General features: G+C 52.6%; 1 protein-coding gene across 1 annotated transcript; it reads left to right on the top strand.

The window, feature by feature from the left end:
* The first annotated feature begins 2522 nt into the window (after positions 1 to 2522).
* Positions 2523 to 23514, top strand: HIC2 (HIC ZBTB transcriptional repressor 2). The gene is given in 5 exon segments (XM_084800954.1): positions 2523 to 2732; positions 12959 to 13081; positions 14911 to 14987; positions 14989 to 15008; positions 17608 to 23514. Coding segments are annotated over 3 exon segments (1923 nt in total). The 5' UTR covers positions 2523 to 2732; positions 12959 to 13081; positions 14911 to 14924; the 3' UTR covers positions 19448 to 23514.
* The last annotated feature ends 379 nt before the right edge of the window (positions 23515 to 23893 follow it).

Genomic DNA, 23893 nt, shown 5'->3' with positions numbered 1-23893 from the left:
GTGTGTGCGTCCCCAGGACTGCACTCCAGTGGCCAAGCTGAGTTCTCCTGCTGGACTCTTCTCTTAAAGTACTTTACGTATGCTAGTGTATGGTGAGTGTGTTCAGAGGTCAGGACCACCTCTGGGAGTCAGTTGGCTCTATCTGTGGGTTCTGGGAGCCAGGTTCAGGTTTGGTAACCAGGGCCTTTACCTGATGAGTCACCTTGCTGGCCCACAAATGAGGTTTTCCTTCTTGTTTTAAGTTGCATTTGATTTTTTAGGCATCTGTGTGGTTCAGAGAACAACTCGAGGGAGTTGGTTCTCTTTGCTACGTGGATTTCAGGATCTCCCTCAAGTCTCTAGGCGTGGCAGCAAGCACTTCTACCGGATGCACACTGTCCCGCTGGCCCTGGCTGAGGTCTTAAGTTCAAGTGTAGTGGAGATGGCTCCCAGAGCTGATGTTCTCCCCCTCCAGGGAGAGAAGGCAGAGAAGGGCTCCTGGACAACACGGATGGATTGGTGTTTTGTTTTTGTTCTTGTTTTTTTAATATTCTATTTAATTTTAACTTATGTGCATTGGTGTGAAGGTGTCAGATCTTGGCATTACAGACAGTTGTGAGCTGCCATGTGGGTGCTGGGAATTGAACCCAGGTCCTTTGGAAGAGCGGGCAGTGCTCTTAACCACTGAGCCATCTCTCCAGCCCGGATTGGTGTTTTTGAGGCAGGGTTTCCCTATGTAAGGCCTTGGCTGGCCTTGAACTCACTGAGATCTGCCAGCTTCTGCCACCCAGTTGCTGGGATTAAAGGTGTGTGCCACCACTGCTGGGCTCCTGGACCATCTTTAACTTTAGTTATCCTCCCCCTACCCCACCCCCCACACACAGGGTTTCTCTGTGTGTGTGGCCTTAGTGTCCTGGAGTTGCTTTGTAGACCAGGCTGGCCTCAAACTCAGATCTGCTTGCCTCTGTCCCTGAGTGCTGGGATTACAGTCTTGGGCCACTGCAGCCCGTTCTGGGATTTCTAGTTTTCTGTGACATGATCCCTTTGGTGTTAGGAGCAGGGTGGGCCTTTCAGTAGATGAGTCCAGGGGCTGGAGCAAGGATGGGAGAAGCTGAGCCACAGCCTTCTGAAGGCACCTCCAGGTAATCAGACACTGGGCTTGGGTTGCCCTTTGGTTGTGATAAGTGAACCTAAACTCCAGAAAGCCAGGTGTGAGCCTGAGGCAGCCCCCATACTGGCTGAGGGGAGAGGATTGTTTCCAAAGTCCCACATTCCATGCATGTATGGACGCTGATAAGAGCAGCGCTGCTTGCTTAGCCTTCTTTGGGTAGAAGGGGACTTTGACTTCATGCCCCCAGCAGGCAGCGTGCTCATCCACATCCTGCTTCCTGGTAGCACCTTCCCCCACTGGCCTGTCCTTTGTATCCACAGCCCCGGAGCCTGAGGCTCATGGATGCCATTTCAAACAGTCCTTTCATTTATTTAGAAATTGTTACTCTAAACTGGGCATGGTAGTGTGTGCCTTTAATCTCAGCACTCGGAGACAGGGGCAAGTGGATCTCTGAGTTTGAGGCCAGCCTGGCTGCAGAGTGAGCTCCAGGATGACAGAGAAACCCTATCTCAAAAAAACCCAGAAATTGTTACTGTAGTTCAGCAGTTCTTTGCCCCCTTCCCCAAGTGCTGGGGTTGAAGGCATGTGCCAGCATCACCCGCTGGTCGGTCAGGCCTGGTTTTATTTGGTGCTAGGGATCTAACCCAGGGCTTCCTGCATGCTAGACACTTTACCTACTGATCCATGTCCCTAGTACCTATCCTGAGCCCTACCTCCCCCGCTTTTTTTTTTTTTTTTTTAGACAGAGTCTCACTATGAAGTCTGCAGTCCAGGCTGTACTGGAGCTCACTATGTAGACCAGGCTGGCCTAGAACTTTCAGAGATCAGCCTACCTCTGCCTTCTGCCCCCAGAATGATGGGATTAAATATGTGTATTACCACACTGGTCTCAGCCACTGTTTCAGGTGCCTGCCTGCTGTGCACACCTTAGTGCTCTCTGTAAGGCAGAGGGAGGCTGTCACTGCCCGGCAGCACTGAGTGCTCAGAGTGGTCAGAGGGAAGAACACATGGGCTCCTCTGTGGAACACTTGAGTATGAGATGGGGCCCAGGAAGCTGAGCGTGGTGGCGCACACCTGCAATCCCAGCACTCGGGAGGCAGAGGCAGGTGGGTCTCTGAGTTCGAAGCCAGCCTGGTCTACGAAGCGAATCCAGGACAGCCAGGGCTACACAGAGAAACCCTGTTTTGAAAAACAAACAAACAACAACAAAGATTGAGCCTATGAGAGGCCACATATATTCCTGCTGGTATTCAAACTTTCTTTATTTTTCTTTTTCTTTTGGAGACAGAGTTTCTCTGTGTGTTGTCCTGGAACTTGCTTTGTAGACTCACAGCGATCAGCCTGCCTCTGCCTCCCAAGCTCTAGGATTAAAGGCGTGCACCTCCACACCTGGTAGGAGGCAAACTTCCAAATTTAGGGAGTTTGAACAAATGACTCACATCTATCTTGTCTATCTACCTACCTATTTATTTTATGTTTCGGTTTTTCGACATAGGGTTTCTCTGTGTAGCTTTGGCTGTTCTGGACTCACTTTGTAGACCAGGGTGGCCTCAAACTCATTGGTTCGGCCAGCATTTATGAACTACGTGAGCCTTCTCCTTTAAGGAAATTACTGGTTGCCTGTGGTAAATTTGAACATCAAGTGAGTATTATAATTTTGGAAAACTTGTATCCATGATTCTGGGCTGGGCACTTTGAGAGACCTTGTCTCAAATAAGGTGTACAGCTCTGGAGGAAGTGGCCCTGGCCTTCACGTCCAGACAAGACTTGATTGATGAGATACGGAGCGTTATTAACTCATTGGATTGTTGGTGGTGTAGTGTTTGGAAGACCAAACCGGCTCCCTAACCCTGTGGTGTACATTTATAGTCTCATCTATTTGAGAGGGTAAAGTAAGATCTTCAGTTCAAGTCCAGCCTGGGCTATGTAGTGATCCTGCATTTAAAAACAAAAACAAAAACAGATCAAGAGCTGCGTATGGCACAGACCTGTAATCCTGTCACCCAGGAGATGGAGGCTGGAGCTTCAGGAATTGGCAGGCAGCTGGAGCTACATGAGACTAGTGGTGCACACCTTTAATCCCAGACCTTTAGGCAGATGGGAGGCAGCAGTAGGTAGATCTCTGAGTTCGAGGCCAGCCTGGTCTACAAAACGAGTCTAGGACAGTAAGGACTCCACAGAGAAACCCTGTCTCAGGGGAAAAATTAACCCTTATCTAGAACTAGGAATGCCCTCTGCTGCCCCCCCCCCAAAAGCACACAGCACTGAATCCCTGTCCCTCTGAGTTGAGTACAGTTCATCCCACATCCTCCTCCAGCGTGCATCACGTCACTGCCCCATTGCCACTTTGCTTAAAGTTCAAGCTCAGCCTTAGGTTCAGCTCTTACTTGAGGGCTGTTGAGCCCACCTCATCCTTCCAAATGTTATGAGAAGCCCACAGGCCAAGCCCTCTAATGCATGACTCTTCCCCCTCGGTCCTCCCTTCCTTCCTTCCTTCCTTCCTTCCTTCCTTCCTTCCTTCCCTCCCTCCCTCCCTCCCTCCCTCCCCCCTCCCCCCTCCCTCCCTCCCCCCCTTCCCCCCCAGCCATCACCTAACACTAGCACTAGCTGAAGCGCTTCTGTTCCTGACCCTCCCCTTCCTCCCTAGCGTCAGTGACAAGCGCTCAGAGTTACTGTCACCATATTCTTTGGGTTTTTGTTTGCTTGGATTTCCTAGACAGGGCCTGTCTGTAAGCCTTGGTTGTCCTGGGCTCCATCTGCAGAGAGCTGGCTTTGCAGGCACGCACACCCCCGGCTTGCTTTGGGGCTTTATACAGAGGAGTCTAGCTTCTCTAGTAGGTTGTAGAGATTAGTGCTAGAAAGAAGGAGACTAATAAACCCTCTGTGGCCAGATGATGTGAGTTGTATATTACACCACCTTAGAGAAAGTAGGGATCAATAGTGGAAGTTTACAGCCGCTGAAGTCAGCACCGTAATCCTAATCGGAGCTCTTCAGTGCCTTGTAAGAAGCCAGCGGCCCTTCACCTCAGCTTCCAGTCCCTTACAGTACTGGCCACATGTATGGGCTGTGAGCTGGCCTTTCCCTGCGTTTGTTTGGACCCTGAAACACAAAGTAGCTCATTTGACTTGGTTTGTGTTGTGCATACACAGAGGTGGCAGGGCTGCTGTACTGTAGAGACTGCAGTGCCTGCAGCTGCACTTCTGCTGTGCTGCCATTTCACATGTCATGTGTCTTGCCCTTAGCAGCCCATCTTTCACTCTTGAGCTGTGTTGATCCAGGAAAAGAAAGCCCTGTTCATTTTACCTTCTGTCCCTAAATCTCCTTCCTCAAGGATAAACAGCCTTTCCAAAATGTCCTTTAAAAATTCTTTTCCTCAGCCAGGAGGCGGTGGTGTACACTTTTAATCCCAGTACTCGGGAGGCAGAGGCAGGCGCATCACTGTGAGTTCGAGGCCAGCCTGGTCTACAAAGTGAGTCCATGACAGTCAAGGCTACACAGAGAAACCCTATCTTTTCTGTTTGTTTGTTTGTTGGAGACAGGCTTTCTCTGTGTAGCTTTGGCTGAGAAACCCTGTCTTGAAAAAAAAAATTTCCCCCCTCTGTCTACATGTCCAACTCTCCGTTTATTTGCCTCTAAGGCTTGTATCACCAAGACCAGCTTTTTGTTTATTTGTTTTTGTTTTTGTTTTTCGAGACAGGGTTTTTCTGTGTAGCCTTGACTGTCCTGGACTTGCTTTGTAGGCCAGGCTGGCCTCGAACTCACAGCTATCCGCCTTCCTCTGCCTCCCAAGTGCTGGGATTAAAAGTATGTGCCACCCCATCCGGCTGCTTTTTATTTTTATTTATTTATTTATTTATTTATTTATTTTAATAAGATTTATGTTCTTTCTTTTTTGTTTGTTTTGTTTTGTTTTGTGTTTTTTTTTTTTTTTCGAGACAGGGCCTCTCTGTGTAGCCTTGGCTGTTCGGGACTCGCTTTGTAGACCAGGCTGGCCTGGAACTCACAGCAATCCACCTGCCTCTGCCTCCCGAGTACTGGGATTAAAGGCATGCGCCACCACGCCCCACTTTTTTTTTTTTTTTTTTTTTTGGTGTTTTGAGACAGGGTTTCTCTGTATAATCTTGGCTGTCCTGGACTCACTTTGTAGACCAGGCTGGCCTCGAACTCACAGCGATCCGCCTCCCGAGTGCTGGGATTAAAGGCGTGCACCACCACGCCCCGTCCGTGTTTTGTTTTGTTTTGTTTTGTTTTTTGAGACAGGGTTTCTCTGTGTAGGCTTTGCTTTCCTGGACTCACTTTGTAGACCAGCCTGGCTTCAAACTCACAGGGATCCACCTGCCTCTGCCTCCCCAGTGCTGAGATTAAAGGTGTGTTTTGCCTTCATGTATGTATGCACACCACGTTGTACATGGTCCCTGCAGAGATCAGAAAGGGGGTGTTGGACTGCCTGGAATTGGGGATGGTTTTGAATTACCGCACAGGTTCTGGGAGTTGAAACTGGGTCCTCTGTAATAACAAGTACTCTTAACCCCTGAGCCATTTCTCCAGCCCCTAGATTTATTTTGTTTTTAAAAGTGTTTGTGTATAGGTATACCAGTGTGAGCACAGTGCCTTCAGAGAACGGAAATGTTGGAGTTATGGGCATGTGTGAGCCTCCTGAAATGGGTGCTGGGAGTAGCAGACAGGGGTCCTCTGGAAGAGCAGCTACCACTCTTACCTGCTAAGGCATCTCCAGCTCCTCCCCTCCTTACCCTCTCTTCCTCTTCTTTTTCCTTTTGGTTTTTAGACAAAGTTTTTCATTGACAAGCCTGACGCTTGTGATCTTCTTGCCTCAGTTTCTTGAGTGACTGGGATCACACACCTGTGTGTGTGCACAGGCTCCCTCTTAGAAAGTTAATTAAATTTGAGATAAGATCTTAGGTAGCTGGTCTCACGCTCCGTCAGTGCTGGGACCATACCTGGCTCCCTTCTCCCTGTCTCTAGGTGTCTCTCTGTCTCTGTCTCTCTCTCTCCTTGTAGCTTTGGCTGTTCTGGATTTACTTTGTAGACCAGGCTGGCCTCAAGCTCACATCCATCTACCTGCCTCTGCCTCCTGAGTGCTGGGATTACAGGGGTGCACCACCTCGCCCGGTGATCCCAGGGCTTTGTACATGTTAGACACGCACTTGTCTAACTAACTAGCTGCATGCCCAGTTCTTCTGTTGGCTCTCTGGGAATAATCCCACTCCCATTGTAAAGTACTATCTTTCCAGCCAGCAAGACAGCTTAGTGAGTAAATGTGTGCACATACACGTTAGCCACGTGCAAAGCATACAAAACACACGCAGCACATTCATGCACACACACGACACAATCACATGAACAAATACATAAAACCTGAAATCTTTCATTCCTGGGAAATCTTTGTTAATCCTTGTTTGGTTAATTAACATCCACATTTATATGGGCTGGAGACTTGGGTCAGTGGTTAAAGAGCACTGGTTGCTCTCACAGAGAACCTCGGTTCTATTCACAGAACTCATACGCAGCTCATATGTATAAACTATGTTCCAGGGGAGCCAACACCCCCATCTGCCTCTGGCTAGCAGGCATTCTTGTAGTACACAGATGTACATGCAGCAACATTCCCACACATATAAGATAATCTTTGCCATTGGTGGCACATGCCTTTAATTCCAGCACTCAGGAGGCAGAGACAGGCAAATCTCTGAGTTCAAGGACAGCCTGCTCTATAGATGGACTTTCAGGACAGCCAGGGCTACGGAGATAAAAGAAACTCTGTCTCTGAAAACAGCAGCACCAAAACAAAACAACATACCATGCATCCATCTACCCACCCATCCATCCATCCGTCTTCTGTTTGAGACAAGGTCTCTTTCTCTCTCTTCTTTTTTTTTTGAGACAGGGTTTCTCTGTGTAGCCTTGGCTGTCCTGGGCTGCCTTTGTAGACCAGGCTGGCCTTGAACTCACAGTGATCCGCCTTCCTCTGCCTCCCTAGTGCTGGGATTAAAGGCGGGCGCCACCACACCCGGCTCTCTCTCTTCTTTTCTTCCCTGAGACAGGGTCTCTCTGTGTAGCCTTGGCTGTTCTGGATTAGCTCTGTAGACCAGGTTGGCCTTGATCTCAGCAATCTGCTTGCCTCTGCCTTCCTGAGTGCTGGGGTTACAGGCATGGGATGCTGCGCTTAGCCACCATTCCATTTTGATAAGAAATTTTAGGCTTTTTTTTCCCTGATTCTCACACATCTTGAGATTGTACCATCTCAAGTTTGTCCTAGTCAGTGGTCACACTGTCGTGGGCAGAGTGGTTTGGGATCTTTAGACAGGACTTTGTAGTGCTGGTCACCTCAGGTTTATGCTGATTGCCAGGCTTCAGACCCTGAGAGCTAAAGCTGTAGGAATGCCCCACCGTGCCAGGCCTCACCACAGCTGTGATAAAGTGTAAGCTGACATTTGCTTTATTTTACTTCTGTAGAGTTCCTACTTGATTTAATTCTTTGTTGGCTGCTAGTGTTGCTTTTCGGGAAGTTGGAGTCTTGTCTCCCACAGCCTTTGGCTAGGTGGCTGCTTAGTGACTCAGCTGTGACATACCCCTCCCTCTGGGGTTCAGTTATCTCATTTGAAGGATGTCCCCGGGCAGATGAGATGGTTGTTGCGATAGTCCTTCCAGCTGGGTGGCCAGGCTTCCGGGTGCCCTTTCAACTCCTTGCCTGTGGAATTTCTGCCTCCTTGCCTCTGTGCTGTCCTCTCTTGCACAGTTACTTTAGCTCTTCTTCTTTTTCTTTTTTTCTTTCTTTTTTATTTGTGTGTGTGTGTGTGTGTGTGTGTGTGTGTGTGTGTGTGTGTTGGAGATGGAACCCATGGCTTCTTTCATGCTAGGCATGTCCTGTACCTGGGGACTGCACTCCTTGGCCTGCAAAGCCTTTCCTCCTCTCCTTAAAACTGTATTTATTTAACAGTGCTGGTGGTACTGGTGGTGACTTTAATCCCGGCACTTGGGAGCCAGAAACAGGGGATCCCTGGGAGTTTGAGGCCAGCCTGGCTAACATAATCCCAGGACAGCCATGCTGTGTGACGAGACATAGTGTGTGTGTGTGCTCATGCGTGAGTACACATAGTACATTGGGTGATGAGAGAGCAGCTCAGCGGCATGTGCTGAACCATCCCACCTGCCAGTGTTCTAACCAGTGCCCATTGGCCAGTCATGGTTGAGGGTGCCGCTGTATTTGTCCTGGGCCTCAGCTATGGCTTGTTCTAGGCATACCGTTTGTAGTCACCAGCTGTTGGACTTGTTGGCTTGGGAAATGTATCTTCCTTTGGGGGCTTTGTCTTTCTATTTGACGTCGCTGTTAAGTACTTAGTATGACTGTAGATCCTTGGGCCTTCTAAGAAGTGGACAGCTCACAGCCCAGACAGTGGATCTCATACCGAAACGTCTGATGCAGCCTCTTCCGGTGGGCGAGATGAGTCAGCGGGTCAGCTAGCCTGATTTCCTCCTTGAGTTTGACTTCAGGGAACCAAATGTTTGAAGGAGCGAACCACCTTCCACAAGTTGTCATTTTACATCCATATACATGCTGTGGCCTGCTCATTCGCAACCCCCCAGGATTAATAAATGAATGAATGAAAACGATTCAAGCTGGGTGTGGTGGCGCATGCCTTTAATCCCAGCTCTTGGGGGCAGACGCAGGCGTATGGCTGTGAGTTTGAGGCCAGCCTGGTTTACAGAGCTATTCCAGTACAGCCAAGGCTACACAGAGAGACCCTGTCTCGAAAAACAAACAAAAAAAAAAAAAAGAAAGAAAAGAAAAGAAAAAACCGATTCAGATTCTTACTGGCAAGTCTGTGGTGGGCCCTTAGCACCTGCTAGAAGGGTGTGGGGGAGAGCTAGGGCTGGAGCCTGTTGGGGACCCTCACCTTGTCCTGTCTTGCCTCCTGAATTCTCACTTACACTTTTTGTTTGTTTGTTTTTGGTTTTTTTTTTTCCCCCAGACAGGGTTTCCCTTTGTAGCCTTGGCTGTCCTGGACTCACTTTGTAGACCAGGCTGGCCTCGAACTCACAGCGATCCGTCTGCCTCTGCCTCCCTGGTGCTGGGATTAAAGGCGTGTGCCACCACACTGGGCTGTTTTTGGACAAGGTCTCACTCTGTAACTCTGTAGCCCTGGACCTCACAAGAGATCCCTGAATTCCCACTTACACTTGCCTAGGAGGGCTTTTATTTGCTGGTTTGTTTATTTGAGCTCTTCTTGTGCTGCAGGTAGCCTGATTTCTTGTAACAGCTCATGGCACTCCCACATTATTATTCAGATTTGTCAGGGAGGACTCATCAGCTGTCTCCAGCTAGAGTGGCCGGTGCTGGGGATGAATAATGAAGCCATGGCTTTGAGCTGAGGTACACAGCCTGATGTGGGGCCACACAGTGCATCTTCTCAGGCCTTCCTGGTGACACCAGTCCACTCTGTCCTCCCCCTCGGGACTGGGTTTCTCTGTGTAGCCCTGGCTGTCCTGGGCTCCCTTTGTAGACCAGGCTGGCCTCAAACTCAGAGATCCGCTTGCTTCTGCCTCCCACACGTGATCTACTCTGTGCTTTCTTATAGTGAGGGTTATTTGCTTAGGGAGCAGCATGTTTGAGCAGGTGGTCTGGGTCCAGGCAGGTCTCATTTTGGGGTGCGCCATGTCAGGATTGGCTTGGAATATGCCATAGGCTAATGTGGGCATCATTTTCCTGTATGTGCAACAGAGCTGGTCTTGGGCTGGAGGAGCAGGAGGCCGGTCCTGGTCTCTGATCCGTATCACCTATGTTCTTAGAGCCTGAGTGTTGCATTTCATAGAAGCTGTGACAAGAGGAGGGTTGGGCTCTTGGCATCTGAAGTGCCTGTTGCTTTCCAGGAGGATGGTTTGGGAGAGAGCCAGGAGTGGCTGGCTAGCCTCCAAGTCTGGGCTAAATTATTTGGCTGGGCTTGCCCAGAGCAAAGAGCCTCGCTTACTACCAAGCCCAAACCTAAAGGGCAGGAGGTCACCACACGGGCTAGGGTTATTCTTGGAGAAGCAGCAAGCCCAGCCTAGCCCTCAGTGCGGGCTGCATGGCAGTCTTTACTTTGTTGTTTCTTCTGGTGGAAGGAAAGTGTTGTTTTGGTTTTGTGGCGCTGGAGTTGAACCCACGGCCCTACAGAAGCTGGCCAAGCGTGCTAGTGGTGAGCTAGGCTTCCAGGCCTCCAGGGGTAGGAAGAGAAGGAGCCTGAGCTCTCCCAAGCCGCCGTGTGTGTAGTGAGGCCCTTCCTGGGAGTGCGGAGCGTTGGCCACAGCCCCCTCCCTAGTTAGCCTTTAGATCCCACCCTGCTACCTATGTGCTTTTTTTTCTGTGGGCAAGTTGCCTAAGCCCCGAGAACCTTATCTGCAGCTGGAGGGAGAGATAATGGACCTTACAGGCCTGTGGGAGGCTTCAGTGAGACCAGACCTGCTCAGACCTGTCCAGTCAGTGCACAGCCCCCCACCCAGACATATCTCACTTGGGCAGATGAGGTGCTGTGGGCTGTGCTGGAAGGCCAGGGTGGGTAGGGTTTCATGGAGGAGCCCAGGATGGGGACAGGCTGAACGGAGTCTTAGGTGTGACTGTGCCCACAGCTAGGCCCTGGCTGGGGCTTTGGGAATCCCCAGTTGCTTAGTCTCTCCCAGACAGCCCAGGTTGGGGTGAGCCACACATGGAAAATGAGATTCCTGCAATGGGGAGTGACCCAACACCCTCACACTAACCTGACACAGTCAGAAGCCATTAAATCTCTGGGCTATAGAAACTGCCTGGTGGCTGTGCTGTGATCTTCAGTGCTCCTGGTGTCACAGCTTACCCTTTACCTGGTGGTGGCACTCAGGAGGAGGACTGTGCTTCTGCCTTCTATCGAAGCACACTTCTGGCACAGTATCAGTAGCTGCACGGGCAAGGCAGGACGAGGCTCTCAAGAGGGCTGAGTGGATAGACGGCCCCTTCCCTGGCCTTTTCCCTTTTCACCAGGCCTGCTGGCTGGGTGTGAAGCAGAGGAATTCCAGCCCAGGTGCCCTGGGATGCCTCCAGGAGGGTTCATTCCTGCCTGAGGGGATCAGGCATTGAGCAGAAGGGTGAGGAGCATCATGTGGCTTGAAACCACACCCTGGGTCTGGGCCTGCCGTCCTCTGGTCCTAGAAGCTGGCCTACCAGCTTGGTTTCCAGAGAGAGTCACAGGAGGCTCGGTAGCCAGTGCCGCGCTGAGCCTGCAGCCTCTGGGGACCATGGCACAAGGAAAGGTGGGTGTCCGGGCTGATTTGAGGCAGCGCTTTTTGGAAGGGGTAGAGTGGAGACCTTTTCAGTTTCCTGCTTAAGCAAGAATCACCTTTATCCTAAAATCTTTCTCAGCTCTTCCATGCTGAGCCATAATCGTGTCCCTGTCCCATCGTGGGGCACAGGGAAGAGAAGCCCTCTTCACTAGTCCTCGAGGCTTTGTGGGCACTGCGACCCTCTCAGCGGGTTCACAGGTGGCCGTTCCCCCAGCCATGGGTGGCCGTTCCCCCAGCCAGGTTCCATTCTGAGGGTAGGAGGCAGATGGAGAGGGTGGGAAGGCGCTGTGAATGCCTGTGTGTGGGCAGGGAGATGGGGTGACTGGACCCTGAGATTGTGGGGGTGTGGGGGAAGGGAGGGAGGCTTGGAAGCATTGTGCTGGGCTGGGGTTTTGACTGACTCTGGAGACACGGGCCTGTGCTGCTGTGGCTGCTCTGCCCACATAAGCCTGCACTGATGTGTGCCCGCTTTGCCTTTTGTAGAGCTTGATGTGAATGTCCTCATGTGTGTGTGTGTGTGTGTGTGTGTGTGTGTGTGTGTGTGTGTGTGTTGGTCGTGGGGGGGTGTCTGGGGGATCAAATGCTGGCCAGGCTTGATGGCAAGTGCCTGTATTCATGGGGCCATATAGCTGCCCTTGTTTGTTTGTTTGTTTGTTCTCTGAGACAGAGTCTCTACATAGCTCTTAACTGTTTTGGAACTCAAGATCAGGCTGGCCTTGAACTCACAGAGAGAACCTGTGTCTACCTCCTAAGTGCTAGGTTTAAAGAGTGTGCTACTGTGCCAGGCTGGCTCTTGTTTTTCAGACAAGTCTCACTCTGAAGCTCAAGCTGGTTTTCAGAATGTGATCCATGTGCTTTAGCCTTTCAGTTACCAAGGTTACAGATCTGAGTCATCCTATCTGGTTTAAAGTGTAAAGTTGACTTTTGTTTTGTTTTTTGTTTTTTTCAAGACAGGGTTTCTCTGTGTATCCCTGCCTGTCCTGGACTCGCTTTGGAGACCAGGCTGGCCTCGAACTTACATCGACCCTCCTGCCTCTGCTTCCCAAGTGCTGGGATTAAAGGCATGAGGCACCACGCCTGGCTAAAGTTGACCTTTTCTTTCTTTTAGTTAGTTTTTTTTTTTTTCCCTCGGTGTTATCTTGGTTGGCCTGGACTCCGCTTTGTAGACCAGGCTGGCCTCAAACTCACCACTGCCTCTGCCTTATACGTGCTGGGATTAAAGGCCACCACACCTGGCTGTAGTTTGACTTTTAATTTTTCCCAAAATGGAATGGCACAAAATCAATAAGCTAGTAGAAAATTGTGTAAATTTTGAGGTAGGTCTGTGTTGCGTGTAATCCCACCTCTTGGGAGATGGAGATCAGGAATTGAAGGGCATCTCTGCTACACAGAAGCCAGCCTGGGATATATGCAACCCTGTCTAAAAGACAAAGATCCATGGGTTATTTGACCCTGCTGACCAAAGGGTAAGCCGCTAGCTCCCTATAGTTATGGGATGTCATGAGGCTGCGCTAGCCTGGATTCATACATTTAAAAGGCTTGTGTCTTTTTGATCCCAGCACCCAGGAGGCTGAGGCCTGAAGATCAGCGTTCATGAGTGAGTTCCAGGACATCCAGAGCTACACAAGGAAACCCTGTCTCGAAAAACTGAAGGGAGCGGGAAGCTTGGCGGGAGCAGCATGGTGTGTGTGTGCTGTGTATGCTAGCCCCTCTCTGGGCTCACAGCCTGCCCCCAGTGGGGGGCGGGGGGACAACACATGCCTCTGCTTTCTGTCATGGGAAGAAGAGAAAAAGGAGGTTAAGTGTAGTGGGTGTGTATTATTCCACCCGCCAGGCCGCATGCTGTTGTCTCATGTGGGGACTGGGAAGGTAACCCAGAATTGTATTATTCCTTCTAGTCATTTTTACAGTGGAGCAAGCTGGACCTTGTGTGTGGAGGTCGGACTTGCTGGGCCCGCCCACAGGGGAAGCTTGCTCCGGACAAGAGGGCAGTTTCTGTGCTGGCCTTCTCTTACCTTTCCCTGGGCCTCTGAAGGATTTGTTTTGGTCAGCCCTGAGATTCAATGCCCCCATGCTTATAGGTGCTCCTCAGCCAGGCTTGCTAACCTGGTAGCAGCTGCTGGGTGTTGGCCTGTGTCTGCATCCTGCTTTAGGGAGCTCTGTCTGACTTTTCCTGGGCTGCTGTATCTAGCCATGTTCCTCAGCCTTTAGTCTCCCAGGCTATGGCTTCTCCAAGAAAAGTTGGTAAGATAGCTGCCTGTCATTAGGACTGGGAAGAAAAGAACAATGGGCCCTCCCGTGAGGTGAGGATCTGAGTTGGGCCGGTGAGTTGTCAGATTGGGTTTGCAGCAGCTCCCCCTGGTGGAAGGACCAGGAAGAGTGTGACTCCTTGCCTTGTTAGACCTTGGTCAGCCACTCAGCCTCACCGTGGCTGGACAAGTGCCTGGCAGGGCTGCTCAGCAGGCACTCCCTGAGTGGTGTCTAGCAGCTGTCCCAGTCCCTGCCAGGGGCTCTGTGATTCAGGATTTGACCGTGGCTGTGCAGGGGGCTGGTTTAGGCTGAGGGCTCTGGCTGGCTAAGATGGGTTCCGTGGCTCTCTGTAGTCACTGGTGTCCATCTTGCTAGTTCTGCTAGCTTCACTTCTGTCCATTGTCCCCTTGGTGAGCAGCTCACTGAAGGTCCAGAGCTGGCTTTTGTTCTGTGGCCTTTGGCATAATGAGCCCCCTCTGAAACGGGAGCCACTCCAGGGCTGGAGTGACAGCTGACAGCCTGAAGCCTAAGGCCTGCACCCCAGGTCTGGTCACATTCCTGAGGGACCTGCCCTCGTGGCCCTAGGGATGGTGTGGGGGAAGGGCTGTCACAGATGGGTTCCTGGCTGCTACAGGCTCTATTCTATCCTGTTCCAGGAGAGACCACGCTCTTCTGTATGGAGTACAGGGCCCAGAACCTCAAGATCCCTCCTCCTGTAGGACCCAGAGCGGTGGCGGGAGCGCCCCTCCCCTGGGACTGATGTTGGCCTCTTTGCTGGGTTGGGGCTCTAGATAGAAGAGCCTGTTGCCAAGGGAAGAAGGGAAGGGAGACCTCGGTCAGATCAGCTCTTATAAATAGCCTTCCACAAGTGGCTGCGGTTGACCTTTTGTTATGTAAATATGGCCAGCCTTGCCTCCTGCCACACAGCTGTGCCTGCCTTTAGCCTCCCAAGATGGCTGTTCTGGAACCCTCTTACGTAGAGCAAGCTGGCCTCGAACTTACAGATGCCCTCGTGTCTCTGGTAGTGCTGGGACTAAAGGCGTGGGGCTTCTACAATGGGCAAGGCAGTGCCTCCTAGCCGCTTACACCTGATACTAGGTCTTCCGGTCTTTTTTTTTTTTTCTTCTTCTTCTTCTCTCCACCCCCGCCCCCCCCTTGCTCTGTTGCCTCAGGTGTTGTAGACCTCTTTGGGAGTAGAGATTCCTCCCTCGTGCGCCTCATGTTCCCACTCCCTCACTGATACCGGCCCTCCTCTCCTCAGGTAACCGGGCTTTGATGCACCTTCAGGAAGTCTGCGCGCTCAAGGAGGCCACCCCCGCCGGCTGCTGCTCACATGGTTTCTGGGCCCCTGGCACTCCGGTAGGCTTGGGAGGAAGAGTCACACTGGTCTCCAGTCCTTGGGGCTTTCTGAGTCTCTTACAGCTTTGTAGCATGGATTCTGTCGTGGCCTGTGCACAGTGCAGGCAGCCTGCCCGCCCGTGGGTGGCTAAGGCTTGTGGCCCAGGCCATGGGCACTAGCCTCCCCTGTCTCTCCAGCCAGGCCTGGGCCTGAGGAGGAAACCTGAAGCTGTTTCTACCTAGCTGAAGAAGGCTTGGTTCTCACCGTGTCCCACCTCTCAGGACCCGTGCCTTGCTTTGTGGTGGCCGCAGGCCTTCCCTAAGAGCGGTAGCATTCCTGCCACATTTGTGTTGCTATGCAGTGTTAGGGTTTCCTTCTCTCAACAAGGGCAGATGTTGGGCTGAAGAGAATTTCTTTATCAAGGGAGGGGAGAGGGAGGGCGTAGCAGGCCATCCCAGTGGAAGATAGACCGGAGCCTTTCCAGGAAAGGGTGGGGCATCTTTGTGTGGTCCTGAGCTTCAGAGTAGTGCAGCTAATTACTCAGATTGGACCCAGAAGCCAGGCACATTCTTTTAGTACTTACTGGTGCTCTGTAGGCAGAGGGAGGCCTGTTTCTTTCTTTTTTCTTTTTGATTTTTCGAGACAGGGTTTCTCTATGTGGCCTTAGCTGTCCTGGACTCCCTTTGCAGACCAGGCTGGCCTCGAACTCACAGCGATCCACCTGCCTCTGCCTCCTGAGTGCTGGGATTAAAGGTGTGCGCCACCACTGCCCAATGCTTGTCCCCCCCACTTTAATAAAAAGATTTATTTATTACATATACAGTGTTTGCCTGCACACCAGAAGAGGGCACCAGATCTCATTATAGATGGTTATGAGCCACCTTATGGTTGCTGGGAATTGAACTCAGGACCTCTGGAAGAGCAGACAGTGCTCTTAACCTCTAAGCCATCTCTCCAGCCCTGAGAGATAGATTTCTTAGAAGTCCAGGCCATACTGTCTCCAAAAAAAAAAAAAAAAAAAGGAATAGTTGGGGGTGGTACAGAGCTATCTGTGCTGTTGGCCTTGATGCTTCACAGCCGGCAGCTGTGTCTCCAGGACACTGACATCTCCTTGGCACTAGTGTTGTGGTCCTTGTGCTGTTGTGGAGTTGAGACTGTAGCCGAGGTCTCTGTGGAATGCTGCTTCGGACCTCCTGGGGCCTTTGGCACCCTTTGCCAAGCCTGCTGTGCTGGAGACTCCCTGTGGAGGGTCCTGTTCGGTTGAGTTGCTGCTCTGCCTGGACCCCACCTGGACACACTTGCTACACTGACAGATTCCTGTGCAGACCAGCAGGCACTGTGTGCTTGTTAGTCACCGCAGCTGGAGTCTGTGTACCCTGTCTGCAGGGATGAGCATGTTGTTTCCCCATGCTCCAGATGGCAGACAGCCCTTCCTAGAAAGGGCTCAGGGCCCATGGGGTCACAGTGCCCAGGTGTCTCTGGACTCCTGTATAATGGTGAGGTTTGTAAGGACCCAATAGTTGCGGGAGAGAGAATACAGTATTGGGGCCAGGACAAAGAGTTAACAAGGAGGAAGCCTTGGCTGCCCGGAGGGGTGTTGAGAGATGGTAGAACAAAGGTTACAGGCCAGAGGCCAGCAAAGGAACTGGTTTAGTTATAGTTGGTGGTGGGGTTTTTTTGTTTTGTTTGCCTTTTTATCTTTAAATTTTTTAAACTTTTAGTATAAGGAAATTACCAACAACAACAACCACCAAAAAACCCTCCTGGAAATGTGAGACGACCTGTCCTATGGGTTTGCAAGCCTAGGCAGGACTGGTTGGCTTACTCTATGGCCCTGCTCTATCAGAGGGGCATGAGGGGCATTTGCTCTCTGACTTCCAGAGCCACCTGCTGGTCATTTTGTAGGCTCTCCGCTTATGCCTCTGAGCCCATGACCGACTTCAGCTACTTATTTATTTACTTATTTATTTATTTATTGGGTTTTTTGTTTGTTTGTTTTGTTTTTCAAGACAGGGTTTCTCTGTGTTGCCTTGGCTGTCCTGGACTCACTTTGTAGACCAGGCTGACCTGGAACTGGGATTAAAGGCGTGCGCCACCACGCCCAGCTTATTTTTGTTTTTTTGAGACAGGGTTTCTCTATGTAGCCTTGGCTGTCCTGGACTCGCTTTGTAGACCTGCTTCTGCCTCCCTAGTGCTGGGATTAAAGGCACGCGCCACCATCGCCCGGCTGATGACTTCTTTGATAATTAAAGCAGTAACAAAGTAAAATTCAAAGCCCATTAAGCATTTTTTAAAAAAGACTTATTGTAAGTGTATGACTGTTTTGCCTGCAAGCACCTATGTGCACCACTTGAAGGCCTGCTGCCTGCGGCGGTCATAAGAGGCTCAGTGCTATGATGGTTGTACTCTTCGGCACTGAGCCCTCTCAGCAGCCTATAAAGCCCAGCTTTGCTGGCGCCTTTGTTTATCATAACCGGTTCTCCCCATGTGAGTGATTGGCAGGGCATGGGAGGATACACTCTCCTGTGCTGTGTGCTGTTCCCCAGGAGGGTGGGATGGGGCCAGAGCCAGGCCTTCTGCAGGCTGCTGGTTAACTATCCTGCCTGTTCTTGCCCACAGGTGGTGCCCGTGGGCAGGGCGCAGGGACATGGGGCCAGACATGGAGCTTCCCAGCCATTCAAAACAGCTCCTGCTGCAGCTGAACCAGCAGAGGACCAAGGGCTTCCTATGTGACGTCATCATCATGGTGGACAACTCCATCTTCCGGGCCCACAAGAATGTCCTGGCTGCTAGTAGCATCTACTTCAAGTCCCTGGTCCTGCACGATAACCTCATCAACCTAGACACAGACATGGTCAGTTCCAGCGTGTTCCAGCAGATACTGGACTTCATCTACACGGGCAAGCTGCTGCCCAGTGACCAGCCGTCTGAGCCAAACTTCAGCACCCTCCTCACCGCCGCCAGCTACCTCCAGCTGCCCGAGTTGGCAGCCCTCTGCCGCCGTAAACTGAAGCGAGCTGGCAAGCCCTTTGGTCTTGGACGAGTAGGTACCCCTGGCATGGGGCGACCAACCCGTAGTCAGCGGCTGTCCACAGCCTCTGTCATCCAGGCTCAGTATCCAGGGCTTGTAGATGGGCACAAAGGACACCCCGCTCCCCAGGAGCTCCCTCAGGCCAAAGGTTCAGATGATGAGCTTTTTCTTGGTAGCTCCACCCAGGAGAGCACACATGGCCTGGGCTTGGGGGCCTGCCCAGCTGCTGGGGAGGTGGGCTTGGGGGCCTGTAGCAACAGCACCAATGGGAATAGTGGGGGCTGTGAGCAGGAGCTGGGTCTGGACCTGTCCAAGAAGAGCCCACCCTTACCTCCCACAACCCCTGCCCCCCACCTCACTCCTGAGGACCCGGCCCAGCTGAGTGACAGCCAGCACGAGTCACCTGCACCCACTTCGGCCTCCGCCCTGCCTGTCGGCAGCAGTGCCTCATATGTTGAGCTGGGGGCCCCTCCTGAGGAGCCCATGGAGCTAGGGCCCGAGGAGAACCACTTGGGTCTGCTGGAAGGCCAGGCCGGGCAGCCTCGCAAGAGCCTGCGGCATTCTGCCCGCAAAAAAGATTGGAACAAGAAGGAGCCCGTGGCTGGGTCCCCGTTTGATCGGAGAGATGCAGGGGCTAAGGGTCCCTGCCCAGGGGAGGAAGGCGAGGGGCCTGGGGACAAGGTTCCTAATGGCGTGCTGGCCAGCGGTGTTGGTGGAGGTGGCCCCAGTGGGTCATACGGGGAGCCGCCATATCCCTGCAAGGAGGAGGAGGAGAACGGCAAGGATGGGAGCGAGGACAGCGGGCAGAGCGGGAGCGAGGCGGGCAGCGGCCACACCGGCGCCCACTATGTGTATCGGCAGGAGGGCTACGAGACGGTGTCCTATGGCGACAACCTGTATGTGTGCATCCCCTGCGCCAAGGGCTTCCCCAGCTCCGAGCAGCTCAACGCTCACGTGGAGACACACACGGAGGAGGAGCTCTTCATCAAGGAAGAAGGGGCCTACGAGACCGAGGCCGGCAGTGGGGGTGCAGAGGAGGAGGCTGAGGACCTGTCAGCACCCAGCACAGCCTACGCGGCCGAGCCGCGCCCTTTCAAGTGCTCGGTCTGTGAGAAGACCTACAAGGACCCAGCCACGCTGCGGCAGCACGAGAAGACGCACTGGCTGACCCGGCCCTTCCCCTGCAACATTTGCGGCAAGATGTTCACACAGCGCGGCACTATGACCCGCCACATGCGGAGCCACCTGGGCCTGAAGCCCTTCGCGTGTGATGAGTGTGGCATGCGCTTCACCCGCCAGTACCGCCTCACAGAGCACATGCGGGTGCACTCGGGCGAGAAGCCCTACGAGTGCCAGCTCTGTGGGGGCAAGTTCACCCAGCAGCGCAACCTCATCAGCCACCTGCGCATGCACACGTCCCCTTCCTAGAAGCCAAAGACCCGAGGGAGCCCTCTGCAGACCTGCCACTTGGGAACCCACGGAAGGAGGAGTGAGAAGCTTGGTGGTGGGAGGGTTGAGCCCCAAAGTCTGGCGCGAAGAAGACCCCGGCAGCCCCTCTGGCCCAGCCTCCCCACACCCAGAGCTTTAATCAACCGCGTACCAAGGGAAGCCAGGAGGAGCGCAGCTGTGGGTCTACGCGTGTGCTCGCGGTGCTGGTGACTGTTCTACCTCCCGCCCCTATGCGGCTCCCCAGCTCCCGGAAGGGGCTACTGAAGAGCCGGTGGGAGGCCATCGTGGCCACCAGTGGGACCGAGTTGGTCCCTTCCCTCCAGGCTGGGGGAGGCACAAGGCCCCCCGTGGCCAAAAGTGGTGCCTGGAGCAGGCCGTCCGCTGGCAGGGACCGCGACTGTGTGTGTGCATGTGTGCTTGTGTCTGCAGTGCAGTGTGACTCTGGTGTTGGGAAGCTGGTGCTGGGTGGCAGTTTCTTTCTCTTTGAACTAGGGTGGCAACTGCTAGCCGGCACTGGGACAGTCAGGGTGACCCCACTGCCTACCTCTCTACAACTAAAGAGCCCTCTGGGCCTGTAGTGCTGTTATTCCTACTGAGCTGTTCCTATTTCTTTTTTACAGTTTTTAAAAGTTCTTTTTTAAAACCAAAATGAACAATATTTTCCTCCTGCCTCTTTGGGGATGAGCCTGGGTCTGCAGACTGAATGTAACTGGGGCAGCTGCCCCTCTCTGTCATTTTCCCTAGTCCTGGTGCCTGGGCATGGTTGAACCTGCCTCTCCAAGGCCCAAAGGCTTCCCTGGTCCTGAGCCCTGCCTGCCTGGGCTCCCTCAGGAGACCATGCTTTTCCATAGTTCCCAAGGGCTGTCCCTTGTCAGAGGTACTGATTGTTACTGAGAGCGCCCACCCTCCAGGAACTTTACACGGCCTGACTGTGAGAGGGTGGGCGGGAAGCTAGACTTGGTGCCAGGGCCATCGGTACTCTTGTTCATGTGTGTGTGCGCGCGCGCGCGCGTGTGTGCGTGCCTCTGTGTGTGTGCCTCTGTGTGTGTGTTGCTTGTGCACAGATGCTTCACTTCCTTGCTCACTGAACAAGGTGGAGAGCCTTCTGATTTTTGCTACCTCTTGAATTCAATACCATAGTACAGTTGAGGCTGAGCTACTTGCTTTTGTTTTTCTATAGTGGGAGTGAGATGGGCTTGGGCTGGCCCGAGCCCCCGTGGGCCCCGGTGTCCTCTGAAGAGATGGCTGCTGCCGGGGGGATGCTGTGTGTGGGCTAGGTGCTGGGCACCTAAGTACCACAAGCCAGGAGGAGGGAGCAGCTCCCTGCATGGGCCAGGGGGAGCCGAGAGTCGGCTCCACCTATGGGCTTAACCAGCATAGGGTCAAGCTAACCCTTGCTTGGCTGTGGGCCAGCCGCAGGTGTTTCATGGGCTGCAGCAGGGACAAGGCAAGGCCGAGACTGCCCGTGCTCTGCCGCAGACGAGCCACAGTACTGGGCCCGCAGGCCTTGTGATCATGTTGTTTCATGGCGTCTCATTTTCCTTTTGATTTTTACTTCAGACCAAAAAAGTCCAGAGTCACCCTCTGCCTCTACCCTTCAAGAGACCCTGTAGCCTGAGTTCAGTATCCGGTGAGTGTCAGGTGTCGGGGTGAGGGTACCTGGCTAGGCCTCCACATCGTGCCCTTGCCCTGAGCCAGTTCTTTATTGCCGCTTGCCTGTAATCTCAGTTCTCTGCTCTTGCAAATCTGACTGACACCTGAATGAGGACCCAGGTGCTAGCCCCTGCTCCCCACCCCTACCCCCCCCCCCCCACCAGCACTTAAACCACAGGAGCTGCACGGCATGGGAGCCTGTGTGGCCTCCCAGGCTGCGGGCACCCCCATCTTCTGCAGACGTTCAGGGACTAGGAGCAGAGCCCCTCGCTCGGCATGTCTGTGTGACAGAGTATTGTACCAAACCTTTTCTGTATTTTAATGGAAAAGCAAAACACTAGTTTCCTATTTAAGATTTTAAGAGTTGTTGGGATGGGTGGGATTGACACTTGGTTTGTTTTCTTTTTCCTTTGTTTCCATTGGTGCATGCCTATGAGTGTGTGTGTGTCTGTGTGTGTGTCTGGAGATGCTAAGAGCCTCAAGGAAATCAGGCCATAGGAGGCCAAAGCGGCTTAAAGTTCTCTGTTTTAGTCATTTAATTCCTGAATGTTTTGGAGAAACAGGAAACAGAAAATAGCAGATGTCATGTAGGTAAAATTAAAAAAAAAAAAATCAAAAGAAAAAAAAAAGCTCATACCCAAATTCACAAAACCTATTTTTTAAACCAAAGCACATTTTGAATGAGTAGGGAACCTCAGTGGGCTCAGAAAAAAAAAAACTAATATATTTATCTCATTGTTTACATAAACGTTTGCAGTTTCAGACCTCAGCAGCTATAACGCCATTCCCAGGGAGCTCCCTCCCACCTGGGTCCTTCTGAGTCAGCCCTTGAGCGGCTCAGGGGCAGAGGCAGCCCCGGGTGCTGGGCGAGGACAAGTCCCCCAAGCATCACCTGAGCCCTCATCCCCATTTTTGGGGCCTCTTCAAGGTCAGCTGCCACCAAAGAGCCAGCGCCAAGCTGACCAGCCCCCAGGCCTCCCGGCTGAACCCACGGGGTGGGTGTTGGCCCTGCCCGTGAGCCTTGTGTTACTGTGAGAGTCACTCAAGCCAAAAAGCAGGGAGCTTTAGGAAGCTCAGTGGACTCCATCACACGCACACCCTACCTGGGCAGTGGAGGGTCTGACTTGAGCCTGGTCCTTAACCTACAGATGGTGCAAACACTCTCAACAGTGTTGTTTTTGTATCAATGTTTGTGCAGTGATGAATGTATTTATTTCTCAGACTTAGGGCAAGCTGGTGGAAGCGGGCCTGGCTCTGCCAGTGCCCTCTCCCACCAGACCGAGCTACTGCAAGGGCTCTTCCAAGGTTGAAAAAAAAAAAAAGATGAACTGGTGAACATATAAGAATCTCAGACTTGCAGCATAGCCATACACCTCAGCCTGTGACTCCTGACCTCACATGGCCCAGGAAGTGTTTTCCGTCCACCAACACTGAGGGGAGCCAGGTCTCCACCACCTGCTGCCCACACTGTCAGTATTCACTGGACCTCAAGTCCGTGTGCAGGAGTGCGATCTGCCGGGCTGTCGGCAGGCAGACTGCTGCCTTCCTGAGTAGGGGACATCCTGGGCAGCTGGGAGGGCAGGCCTCAGGGAGCCAGCGCTGTGTACGAAGGCAGAAGCCAAGGACAGCCTCTCAAAGCCCTGCTGTGCTCCACTAAAGGGACCAAGGGCTCCTTTCCCCAGTCACTGTGGGGCCAATGTCACTGAACCTATGAAATGGATGCCAGGAATGAGGGAGAGAGGGACCCGACCTCAGTCTGACATTCCAACCCTGGAAAGGGCGGAAGCTGTGCTGCCCAGGACCCCCTTCCTAGGACGCCTGCAGCCTCAGGCACCTCACTTTAACTCTACCAGGGACCCCCTCCCCCTACCTCACCTTGCTATTTATTGCTGTAATTTATTGACCTCAAAAATGCTGCATTACAGACCTCACTTGGGTCAGGGAGAGTTCCCAGGGCCCTCCCCTCCACTTGGTGGGGCCCCATGGGGCCAGGTGCTGGAAGGAACCTCCCTGTCCCTAACCCATCACTTGTTTTCTCCAGAGCCCCCGGTTGGGCTCTGTCCATCCCATTTGCAAATACCTCAGGAGGGATGGGGTGTTATCTGTTTCATTTAATTGGAACTGGAAGAGGGATTGATCACGCCCTTAGTGCCCTTCCCGGAGCTGGGGAGGCATGCTGGGATCGCACTCCTGTACTGATCGCCACTGTTGCCACTCATCACATTGACTTGCGTTTACTTCCCTAAAGAGTTTGGATGGATGCATTCAGGTCAGAGCTGCAGCTGTGCAGCCTCCAGTGTCAGAGTGATCTCCGTTCAAAAGCGTGCAGTCTTAATGTACAGTGATGAGAAACTGTTATTTTATGATCTTTTCATTAAAAGCTTGATTGAAAACTGGTGTGGAGTCTGTCCTGTGGCTTGTCCTCACGGTTGAGGATGACAGGATTCTTCTGACCTCCCACGTCCTGGGGAGTGCTAGGGTGTTGCCTGTGCACGGTACCTGGCTTAGAGCATCACAGATCCTTCCACCCTGGTGCTCCAGAACAGGATTGTGGGAAAATAACAAAGGCTTGGGTCCTCTGCAGGAACAGCACATGTTCTTAACCACTGAGCCATCTCAACAGTGACGCTTGCTCTTTAGTATCTGTGGTGTGTGCTCACACACATGTGCCACCGTGGGTGTGGGTGACAGCGAGCCAGTCTGTGTGCATGGAGGTCAGGGATAGCCTTGGGTGTTAGTCATCACCTTCCACGGTACTGGAGTTTCTAGGGG

This window comes from Acomys minous, assembly GCF_964271855.1.
Source record: "Acomys minous genome assembly, chromosome: 11".
NCBI lineage: Eukaryota > Metazoa > Chordata > Mammalia > Rodentia > Muridae > Acomys > Acomys minous.
The sequence above is the reverse complement of the archived record's forward strand: the minus strand, read 5'-3'. Positions and strand labels throughout refer to the sequence as shown.